The sequence below is a fragment of the Rhinatrema bivittatum genome, chromosome 9 (assembly GCF_901001135.1).
Source record: "Rhinatrema bivittatum chromosome 9, aRhiBiv1.1, whole genome shotgun sequence".
In the NCBI taxonomy this organism is placed as follows: Eukaryota; Metazoa; Chordata; class Amphibia; order Gymnophiona; family Rhinatrematidae; genus Rhinatrema; species Rhinatrema bivittatum.
The window spans coordinates 212,543,710-212,556,017 of NC_042623.1; the positions used below are offsets into that span (position 1 = coordinate 212,543,710).

Consider the following 12,308-nt stretch of genomic DNA (forward strand, 5'->3'; position numbering starts at 1 on the left):
TGGATAACTTGCCCTGTATATTCAACGGGATAAACATCCCGCTGAATATACTTGCTTAAAATTATCCAGTCACATGTAACTGATTAACTTAAAAACTTAACTGGCTATGTTTGAATATAGCCATTTAGGTTTTTAAGTTTTCCGGCCTTGTCTGGCTGGATAACTTGATACTTACCTGGATATCTTTTGAAGAATTCCAGATAAATAGTGCGTTAAAAAAAAAAAAAGAACTAAAGGGCCTATTGCCCGATTTCCTCTCTCCTCACCACCCATTAAATAGTAAAGATGCTCTATTGGCCTTGCATCCCTTTACCCAACATCCCAAAATAACAAAAAATGTCCCAGCATTGCTGCGAGCTTTCATCCCCACCCCTAATAAACTCTTTCCTCCGATTAAAACCTTTAATAGAGACTAGGCCCTTTAGGGTTTTTTTTCTCCCAAAAATGCTACTTTCCTGGATATCTTTTGAAGATATCTGGATAAGTAGCAAGTTATCTGAACAGACAAGGCCGGATAACTTTAGACCTGCTTGGAAGCAGGATATATGCAATATCTGGCTAAGTTAGCCAGATAACTCAACCCCGCCCCCGCGACGCCTCATTTTTTTTTTTTTTTTTTTTTAATCTGGCTATAATTTAGCCAGATAAGTGGCTATCTGTGCCTATTTCGTATTTAGATGGATAATGTTTGAGTTATCTGTCTATATGACTTTTGAATATGGACCTCCTTACTACTAGTTCCTCAACTATGTGTTACCACAGCGAGAAATGGGGTACCATTATGGTCATAAAAAAAAACAAAAAAAAAAACAAAACCAGAAAGTTTACAAGAAGAATACAGATATCATAGAATTACAATAGCAATATCTTACCCACTTTTCTGTTCTGTTTTTCAAGCCAGCTTTCCTCCGTCTGTAATGATATTGAAGCTGCTTTACCAAGAATGGCATCATTTATATTCGGGGACATGTAGGTGCTACAGTTGAAGCAAAAACATTGTGCATCAGTAGCATAGCTGAACAATTTAGCAAACAATAAAGGACAGATTATATTCATGGAAAGTATGTAATGGCTCATGATTCTCCACTATCCTCTGCACTGAGTAAACAGGACATTAAACATGTTCTCAGGGTGCAGCCAGATGCCAGCACATGTCGTACTCAGAGTTGTGAGTTAATATTCTCTCTACAGATGAGATCAAAGAACACATTTATTAAATTCTAGTTACAGGGCTGCTTACTTTATTAGCCTTGGTTCTGTCTGAAGAGAGACTTCTGAGATTGTACCAACATTTGTATGTGATGCGGTTTTGCTGGGGGCAGGGAGGCAGTGGTATCCTCCCTTCCCAACTTGGAAATGGCTATAGATACAGCTGTATCATTTTGGGTTGCAGAGGGTTTGTGGCAAGGATGCGACCTTTGTAATTTGTGCGGTTTGGAACAGATTTGCTGGCTGTGCGGCAAACAAATCCATGCATGCCAAATTGAATTATAAGCTAAACAGTAACGGGAAGAGCAAGAGAAAGCATTTGGGTGACTGAGTGCGTAAATGTAGATAGATGCCTATAGCTTAGCCACCTCATTGAAGCAACATATATCGTTCAAATCCTAAATTAGACCAATGCGATGCATTTCTAGTAACAAATGTTGAGAAATAGAACCAAATATGATAGTTTCTCCTTGTCTTATCATAGGACCTAGCCCAAATCACCCTTATAGAAGCTGTGCATGTAAATTGAATAAAATAAAATGGTTCTGAACCAAACAAGATGGACATTACTGTAGACAAAGACTTGCAACTGTTCAATAAACAGGACATTGTTTAAACTAACTGGCATAGCTAGCTGGACACAAACTTGTTGGGGCTAAAATGGCTTTTGGAAACATTGTATCCAATTAAGCAGTATATTTTAATCAATAGGCTGTGTCTCCCAGCATATCCACTATCATGTCAACCTGAAATTAGGATAAAAATCAGCTGATAATCACCCATGGACTGTGGCATATACAATCAATGCCTACTTTTGGGATTGGGAGCCATGTCAGTCAAGGACAAAAGAGCTGCAGCAGTCAAAAAAAAAGCAAACAGAATGTTAGGAATTATTAGGAAGGGAATGGTTAATAAAACGTAAAATGTCATAATACCTCTATATTGCTCCCTGGTGAGACCGCACCTTGAATTCTGTGTACAATTTTGGTTGCCACATCTCAAAAAAGCTAAAGTTGCGATGGAGAAGGTACAGAGAAGGGCAACCAAAATGATAAGGGGGATGGAACAGCTCCCCTATGAGGAAAGGCTGAAGAGGTTAGGGCTGTTCAGCTTGGAGAAGAGACGACTGAGGGGGATATGATAGAGGTCTTTAAGATCATGAGAGGTCTTGATCGAGTAGATGTGAATTGGTTATTTAAACTTTCGAATAATAGAAGGACTAGAGGGCATTCCATGAAGTTAGCAAGTAGCACATTTAAGACTAATCGGAGAACATTCTTTTTCACTCAATTCACAATAAAGCTCTGGAATTTGTTGCCAGAGGATGTGGTTAGTGTAGCTGGGTTCAAAAAAGGTTTGGATAAGTTCTTGGAGGAAAAATCCATTAACTGCTATTAATCAAGTTTACTTAGGGAATAGCCACTGCTAATAATTGCATCAGTGGCATGGGATCTTCTTAGTGTTTGGGTAATTGCCAGGTTCTTGTGGCCTGGTTTGGCCTCTGTTGGAAACAGGATGCTGGGCTTGATGGACCCTTGGTCTGACCCAACATGGCAAGTTCTTATATTCTTATGTTTCTGAAATGGACACTCGTAGGTTAAATGGCCTGTTTACCACTGTGGAAATACTAAATGTTATACGCTCTTTAAAGTGTTTTAAGGCTTCAGGACCTGATGGACTGGATACCAATTACTATAAATCTTTGAAAGATTTATTTGTAGAAGATTTATAGGCATTGTTTGAAAGTATGTCAAATAATGTCAGTAACATGGGATCTTCTTAGTGTTTGGATAATTGCCAGGTTCTTGTGGCCTGGTTTGGCCTCTGTTGGATACAGGATGCTGGGCTTGATGGACCCTTGGTTTGACCCAGCATGGCAATTTCTTATGTTCTTAGAAGAATCTATACAAAAAGCAGTGATAGTGGTCTTACCTAAACCTGGCAGAGACCCAACTTTGACTGGACTTTATAGGCAGATATCACTTTTAAATATTGATATTAAAATGTATGCTTCAGTTGTGGCTAATAGAATAAAATACATTCTGCCTTCTTTAGTCAAAGGCCAGGCTGGATTTGTACAAGGCAGGAAATCCAGTATTAAGATGCGCAGATTATTACTGGTGTTGGAACAGTATCATAAGGGATCGATCCCAGATCCCTTAATCATGGGATTTGATGCTGAAAAAGCAGTTGGCAGGGTCTCCTGCTCCTTTTTGAAACATATCATTTAGTGCATGGGTTTATCTGGTCATATATTAAGTAAACAAATTCCAGAGCTTTATTGTGCATTGAGTGAAAAAGAATGTTCTCCGATTAGTCTTAAATGTGCTACTTGCTAACTTCATGGAATGCCCCCTAGTCCTTCTATTATTTGAAAGTGTAAATAACCAATTTATATCTACTCTATATGCTAATCCCACTGCACAGATTCTGGTGAACGAGACCCTGTCAGATAGCTTTGATTTAAAGAGGGGAACCAGACAAGGGTGTCCCCTAGCCCCTGTATTATTTGTACTAACACTGGAACCTCTACTATATAACTTACTTAATCATCCTCGTATATCAGGTATCAGGAAGGGCTCAGCTTGTTTAAAAATTCTGCTATTTGCAGATGATGTACTAATGACCCTCTCTAAATCACAGATCTCTTTACCTCTGATGCTACAAATTTCTGAAAAATATGGATCTTTTTCGGGATTAAAGCTAAATTTAGATAAATCAGAGGCTTTGGACATTTTAGGTATCTTGCATGACTCGTGGCCTACTTCCCACTTAAATGGAAGTTACAATCCCTTAAGTATTTGGGGATACAAGTTCATAGAGAGCCCTTTCAATGTATTTCATAAAACATTAAGCCTATCTTAAATAATTTTCAACATAAGTTGTTGGGATGGTCAAATCTTCCTCTTTCTACCCAGAGTCGTATAACTTTAATCAAGATGGTATTACTACCTAAATTACTCTATGTACTACAGATGCTTCCAGTGATACTCTCTCCAACATATATTAACATTTTGAATGGGGTGTGTTCCCATTTTATATGGAAAGGGAAAAAACCTAGGATATCTTTGGCTAAATTAATGCTACCAAAAGAGGAGGGAGGATTAAACTTTCCCAATTTCAGATGGTGCAACCTCTCAACTTATGTATGTCATTGCATCAAAAAATAATGGGAAAGAAAGGGGACAACCAGTATCACTTTTAATCGCAGCAATGCAGAAAGTTTGGAGCTTTGTGTGAGGAAAATTGTCATTATCTCTTTCTGTTTCCAGGTTCCTTCCATTACTGGGTAATGTTGTCTTCCCTCCTGGGAACTTGTGTAGTAGATATCCCTGCAGATGCAATTCTTGATATCAGACAATCTCTCATTTCCTCAACATTGAGAGGACACAAAAACAATCATTTGTAGACTATAAACAGCAGCTGGGTTTAAGCAACATGGACTGCTTTCTCTACTTACAAGTCCAAAATTATGTTACTTCTTTATTGAAGAAAAGGCCTTCTCCTTTAAATTCTAAACAATTTATGGTTTTGCTCCATATGTATAAAAGGGAAGTAGCTATCCCTCTCTATGCTGTACAAGTATATTCACAATATTTTTACATACACGAGACTGGCAGACCTAGCTGGGAGTTGGAGAAATGATTTAAATTGTGATGTCACGCCTACCAAAATAAGAGACAGTCTATTACTGATATCCAAATGTTCTGAAAATCTTATATACCGAAAATCCCAATTCCGTATTATACAAAGAATAATTGTAACCTCAATCCAGGTATTTAAGGCAGGCTTTGCAGAATCAGCAGCATGTAGAAAATGCTGTCATAAGCCAGCCACGTATTACACTGTGGGCCGGATTTTAAAAGGGTTACGCTTGCAAAAAGGGGCGGTCGGGGGCATGGCCAGGGGGCGCAGTTTAGGATTGAGGGCGTGTTTGGGGGCATGTGGGCGGTCCAGGGGCATGGCCGAGTGCCCCGACACAGCGGCCTGTGTCGGGGCCTGCCACGCCGGCGCGCGTAAGTTACTACTGCCCAGAGGCAGTAGTAACTTTTAAGATAAAGGTAGGGAGGGGGTTTAGATAGGGCCGGGGGGAGGGTGGGTTAGGTAGGGGAAGGGAGGGGAAGGTGCGGGGGGGGGGGGGGGGTGAATGGAAAGTTCCCTCCGAGGCCGCTCCGATTTCGGAGCGGCCTCGGAGAGAACGGGCAGCGTGCGCAGGACTCGGCGCGCGCAAGTTGCACAAATGTGCACCCCCTTGCGCGCGCCGACCCCGGATTTTATAAGATACGCTCGGCTACACGCGTATCTTATAAAATCCAGCGTACTTTTGTTCCCGCCTGGTGCGTGAACAAAAGTACGAGCGCGCAATGTTTCTTAAAATGTACCCATCTGTGGGTTTGTTCTGAAGTTGCTTGCTTTTGGAGTTCAGTAATTATCTCTGAGGAATATGTTACACTCTTCTGTTCCTATAAAAGACTCCTTTTACCTTCTGGGTATTAATGTTGAAAATAAGTTTTTGAAACCTCCACAAAAAAACTTTCTAATTAAAGTTGCATTAGTGGCGAAGCACTGTATACTTATACATTGGTTGAATACTAAACCACCACCATTATCATTATAGTTTATTAAACTGTCTGATATGCTTCAGATGGAATTCCATACTGCATCTTTATTAACAACAATGTAACGTCAAAGGTTTCAAGATATATGGATGCCATTTATTAAACAGGTGCTTATAGAAGATCGTAACTTTTTTGTCTTCAGGTTGAACTTTAATCAATAGAGACTCACTCATGATAAAGGATCAATATCATTGCTGGTTATGATAAAGGATCAATATCATCGCTGGTCACTGAGGAGCTACCATGACTTCAGAACTATTTGTCATATTTCCTTTTGGTTTTGCAGTTCATCTAGATAAAGGAGGTGCAAAGGGATGAAGATGAGAACTACGTTGTAGGGTTGGGGCAGAGTTATATAAGAGGGGAAAAACTGATGTTTTACCTGCTATACTTATAATGTATGGTCTTTTATTTTATGCTTTACATCATGAATAAAAATAGTTATAAAAAAAAAATTGCTGCTCACATTCAAGAAAGATTTGCACACATCTGGTCACTTCTTGGAGGGAACATTGCCCCCAAGCCCATCAAAAGTCTGCAGAGTGGAACCATATAAATATTAACAAGGGTATCAGATAAGTGGGAGCCAAGGGGGACCCCAATCACTATCTCTTGCCATTGAGGTATGTGCTCAGCAATTCTGACTTGTTGCCTATGGCCATGTAAATAGGATGTAAACCAGTGCAGATTACCTTCTTTTCCAATTTCTTGAAGTTGTAACAGCAATAAATCAGATTCAATGTATCAAATGCAGCAGAAATATCTAAGAGTATCAATAGATACCTTTGGCCACAATCAACACCCCTTATCATATCGAATAATGAAAAGTATTAAAGTATTGGTACTAAAGTGCTCCCTAAATCCAAACTGATACTGATCAAGTATATGAAGAGCTTGGGTTGTTTACTGACTGGGATATAGTTTCAGCAGTCATATATGTGGGTCCTCTCTACCCTATATTATCTATAAGAAATGCTCATATATACAGTCACACATCATTGTAACATTTGGACTTGGGAAGAAAAGAAGATAGTTTTCCACTGCAAAAATGTGCAAGCTCCACAGCGTGAGGCTTCAGCTTTGTGGAAAAAGAGAGACTGAAGAGAGACCCCGCGTGGATAGTGGCATGCTCAGTGTGCCTGTCAGTTTCTCCTATTTCAGACTCTCTCAAGTACACGAGCACAGCACAATGTTTTAAGGCAGGCCCAGAGGCAAAAACAGGATTCCCAGCAGCTCCTGGTGATGTCAGTGGCTTCCCCTACTTAAGGACCAACCCCATCACTCCATCAACGCCTCAGCAACAGATCCTCCTGCTCTGCAGTGCATGTTGCTATTGCTGCCTCATCTCATTCCTGTCATGCTCCAGTCTGCCTTGCCTCTATCCTGCTTTGCCCTGCTTTCTCCTCCTTGGATTGATTTCCGATGTATGACCCCTGTGTGCTTGGACCTCAACTGAGCCTGTCTGGTGCTTACGACGACCAATACCTGGACTAAACCATGCCAATCTGCCACCCGCCATAATTACTGCCTGGATCTCACCCGTGCAGTAGAAGAAGACCGGAAGGCTCATCTGCATACTGCTCCCAGCATCTCCTGGGAAAGGAGTCCAGAGGTCACAGCAAGCGATCCAGGGATTGAATTCCACAGCCCCAGCTTCCAGAGGCCCCGCACCCTTTGCAGTAGAAAAGAACCAGAAGGCTCATCTGCATACTGCTCCCAGCATCCCCCGGGAGAGGAGTCCAGAGGTCACAGCAAGCGACCAGGGATTGCATTCCACAGCCCCAGCTTCCAGAGGCATGCACCCTTTGAGAGAAGACCAATTTAATGGTGGTTAAAGAGGATTGGTAAGTATAGCTTTGGGAAATGTTTGGACTTATAAGTTTGGAGAAAGGTGAAATATTGGGATATATTGTTTAGAATTTGTGTGTGTCTGAGATAATAAGCAAGCCAGAGATGGACAGACACTAGAATTAACTTTCTCACTCACTCAACCCTTGATTTTTAGGCAAGAGACACTTTCTCATTAAAAATCAATCAGGAACTTATCTAAATCATACTACTGTACTGGCCCTTGTTAAAAGCTTAATCATCCCCTTGTAGGACACTAGCTGATTAATTAGAAAATTTACCTGTAAATTTAAAGTACTCTAATTCCAACTCCCGTAATATCCTAAACTTAACTAGGAACTCAACAAAATTAAGATGAAGGCAGCAGTCCAGCAGCATTGAGTGTCATATGTATGATTTTTTACCCACCGGTGAGAGATTGCATGAGTGCACTCGGTGCAAAGAGCTCTTGGCTCTCAGGGAACTAATCTGATCTTTGGAGGCTACATTGGCAGACTTGGAGGAGCTGAGGCAGACAGAGAGGTACATTGATGAGACCTTCAGGGACATAGTAGCTAAGTCCCAAATCCAGTCTGGCAGCCCCAGTGCAGCCTTGGATCAGAAAGGTCTCTCAGTTGAAGAATATCACCTTGGTATAGTAGGAAGTGATCCTGTAGCAAGGACCTGCTCTCCAGGAGATGTATTGTAGGGATGTGAATCGTTTTTTGACGATTTAAAATATCGTCCGATATATTTTAAATCGTCAAAAATCATTAGAGCCGCGATACAATAACAATTCCCCCGATTTATCGTCAAAAAATCGTAAATCGGGGGAAGGGGGAGGGCGGGAAAACCGGCACACTAAAACAACCCTAAAACCCACCCCGACCCTTTAAAATAAATCCCCCACCCTCCCGAACCCCCCCCAAAATGCCTTAAATTACCTGGGGTCCAGAGGAAGGGTCCCGGTGTGATCTTTTACTCTCGGACCTCCGGGTGCGTTGTAGAAATGGCGCCGGCGCTACCTTTGCCTTGTCATATGACAGGTCAAAGGTAGCGCCGGCGCCATTTTGTTTTTTGTCCCCCGACGTCAGGAGCGTAGGAGATCGCTCCCAGACCCCCGCTGGACCCCCAGGGACTTCTGGCCAGCTGGGGGGGGGCCTCCTGACCCCCACAAGACTTGCCAAAAGTCCAGCGGGGGTCCGGAACGACCTCCTGCAGTCGAATCGTGTTGCCTTACGGCTGGCCCCATTTTCCGCAAAATGGCGCCGGCCGTAAGGCAACACGATTCGACTGGAGGAGGTCGTTCCGGACCCCCGCTGGACTTTTGGCAAGTCTTGTGGGGGTCAGGAGGCCCCCCCAAGCTGGCCAAAAGTCCCTGGGGGTCCAGCGGGGGTCCGGGAGCGATCTCCTACCGTGAATCGTTTTTTCCGTACGGAAAAACGATTCGCGTGCAGGAAGTCGTTCCCGGACCCCCGCTGGACTTTTGGCAAGTCTTGTGGGGGTCAGGAGGCCCCCCCAAGCTGGCCAAAAGTCCCTGGGGGTCCAGCGGGGGTCCGGGAGCGATCTCCTACCGCGAATCGTTTTTCCGTACGGAAAAACGATTCGCGTGCAGGAAGTCGTTCCCGGACCCCCGCTGGGCTTTTGGCAAGTCTTGTGGGGGTCAGGAGGCCCCCCCAAGCTGGCCAAAAGTCCCTGGGGGTCCAGCGGGGGTCCGGGAGCGATCTCCTACGCTCCTGACGTCGGGGGACAAAAAACAAAATGGCGCCGGCGCTACCTTTGACCTGTCATATGACAAGGCAAAGGTAGCGCCGGCGCCATTTCTACAACGCACCCGGAGGTCCGAGAGTAAAAGATCACACCGGGACCCTTCCTCTGGACCCCAGGTAATTTAAGGCATTTTGGGGGGGTTCGGGAGGGTGGGGGATTTATTGTAAAGGGTCGGGGTGGGTTTTAGGTTTGTTTTAGAGTGCCGGTTTTCCCGCCCACCGTCTTCCCCCCCCCTCCCACTGGACCCCAGGTAATTTAAGGCATTTTTGGGGGTTCGGGAGGGTGGGGGATTTATTTTAAAGGGTTGGTGTGGGTTTTAGGGATGTTTTAGTGTGCCGGTTTTCGATTTACACGATTTACACGATATTTAAAAAACCCAAACTGCGACGATCCGATTCCCTCCCCCTCCCAGCCGAAATTGATCGTTAAGACGATCGATCACACGATTCACATCTCTAATGTATTGTCCTCCGCACTGAGAACAAGACTCCCAGGGCTTCTGCCAGCAGGGAAGGGTTAGGCCGGCCATCAAAGTTGGTGATTCAATTATTAGAAATGTAGATAGCAGGGTGGCTGTTGGACGTGAAGACTGCCTGGTAACTTGCCTGCCTGGTGCGAAGTTGGCAGACCTCAAACGTCACCTAAAAAGGATTATAGACAGTGCTAGGGAGGAGCCGGCTGTCGTGGTACATGTGGGCACCAACGACATAGGAAAATGTGGAAGAGAGGTTCTAGAAGCCAAATTTAGGATTTTAGGTAGAAAGCTGAAATCCAGAACCTCAGGGTGGCATTCTCTGAAATGCTTCCTGTTCCACATGCAGGTCCCCCAGAGGCAGACAGAGCTCCAGAGTTTTAATGCATGGATGAGACGATGGTGAGGGAAGAGGGATTGAGTTTTGAAAGGACCTGGGGAAACATTTGGGGAAGAGGGAGACTTTTCCGAAAGGATGGGCTCCACATCAACCAGAGTGGAACCAAGCTGCTGGCACTAACTTTTAAAAAGGAGGTAGAGCAGCTTTTAACTAGAACAAGAGGAAAAGTAGACAGACACTCAGCAGTGCATGGTTTGGAGGAATGTATCCGTGAAGGATACTAATGAAAAAGGAAAGTTAGGGCATCCCAACAGAGAGGTTCTAATAAAAGCAAACATAGTCCATGTGCCTATATGGAAAAAAATCACCTGACCTAAAGATTTCCAAATTATCCCTATCAACTGAAAAGCAGGTTGTTAATATAAACAAAAAACACACTTTGAAATTTCTGTATGCTAATACCAGAAGTCTAAGAAGTAAGATGGGAGAGTTAGATTGTATAGCAGTAAATGATGAGATTGACATAATAGGCATCACAGAGACCTGGTGGAAGAAGGATAACCAATGGGACAGTGCTATATCAGGGTACAAATTATATCGCAATGATCTATATGGGTAGAAATCCCGTGTGTGTTGCGTAAGAGTATAGCGATAGGAGTATACTGCCGTCCACCCGGACAAATTGGTCAGACAGATGATGAAATGCTAAGAAAAATCATGGAAGCTAACCAATTTGGCAGTGCAGTAATGGGAGATTTCAATTACCCCAATATTGACTGGCTAAATGTAACATCAGGACTTGCTAGAGACAAAGTTCCTGGATGTAATAAACAACTGCTTCATGGAGCAATTGGATCAGGAACCAAATGAGAAAGGGAGCTATTTTAGATTTAATTCTTAGTGGAATGAGGGATCTGGTGAGAGAGGTAACTGTGGTGCGGCCACTTGGCAATAGTGATCATAGCATGATCAAATTTAAATTAATAACTGGAAGGGGGACAGTAAGTAAATCTACAACCCGAACCCTAAATTTTCAAAAGGGAAACTTTGATAAAATGAGGAAAATAGAAAAAAAACTGAAAGGGGCCGCTGGAAAGGTTAAAAGTGTTCAACAGGCATGGACATTGTTTAAAAATACAATCCTAGTTGCGCAGTCCAGATGTATTCCACACATTAAGAAAGGTGGAAGGAAGGCAAAATGATTACCAGCATGGTTAAAAGGTGAGGTGAAAGCCAAAAAAAGGGAAGAGGATCCATCTGATGAAAATAGGAAAAATCATAAGCATTTTCAAGTTAAGTGTAAAACATTGATAAGACAGGCAAAGAGAGAATGTAAATTGAAGTTGGCCACAGAGGCAAAAACTGATAAAATCTTTTAAAAATATATCTGAAGGAAGAAACCTGTAAGGGAGTTGGTTGGACCGTTGGATGACTGAGGGGTTAAAGGGACCTTAAGGAAGATAAGGCCATCGCAGAAAGACTAAATGAATGTTTTGCTTCCATGTTTACTAATGAGGATGTTGGGGAGATACCAGTTCCGGAGACGGTTTTCAAGGGTGATGAGTCAGATGAACTGAACCAAACCACTGTGAACCTGGAAGAAGTAGTAGTAGGCCAGATTGACAAACTAAAGAGTAGCAAGCCACCTGGACCAGTTGGTATGCATCCTAAGGTAGTGAAAGATCAGAAATTTCATTTTTGAGTTCTATTAGCTAAAATTTGTAACCTATCATTAAAATCATCCATTGTACCTGAAGACTGGAGGGTGGCCAATGTAATTCCAATATTTAAAAAGGGCTCCAGAGGCAATCAGGGAAATTATAAACCAGTGAGCCTGACTTCAGTGCCGGGAAAAATAGTGGAAACTATTCTAAAGATCAAAATCACAGAGAATACAGAAAGACATAGTTTACTAGAACACAGTCTACATGGATTTACCCAAGGGAAGTCTTGCTTAACAAATCTGCTTCATTTTTTTTGAAGGGGTTAATAAACATGTGGATAAAGATGAACCAGTAGATGTAGTGTATTCGGATTTTCAGAAGGTGTATAACAAAGTCCCTCATGAGAG

The 12,308-nt window shown here is 42.7% G+C and overlaps 1 protein-coding gene across 4 annotated transcripts in view; it reads right to left on the minus strand.

Annotated features, from left to right (window-relative positions):
• Positions 1-12,308, minus strand: part of ERICH6 (glutamate rich 6) — a 285,150-nt gene that overhangs the window by 231,143 nt on the left and 41,699 nt on the right. For all 4 annotated transcript variants that reach the window (XM_029616495.1, XM_029616497.1, XM_029616496.1 and 1 more), the window contains exon 3: positions 873-976. In XM_029616495.1, the coding sequence (XP_029472355.1) occupies positions 873-976 (104 nt within the window). The remainder of the gene's footprint in view (positions 1-872; positions 977-12,308) is intronic.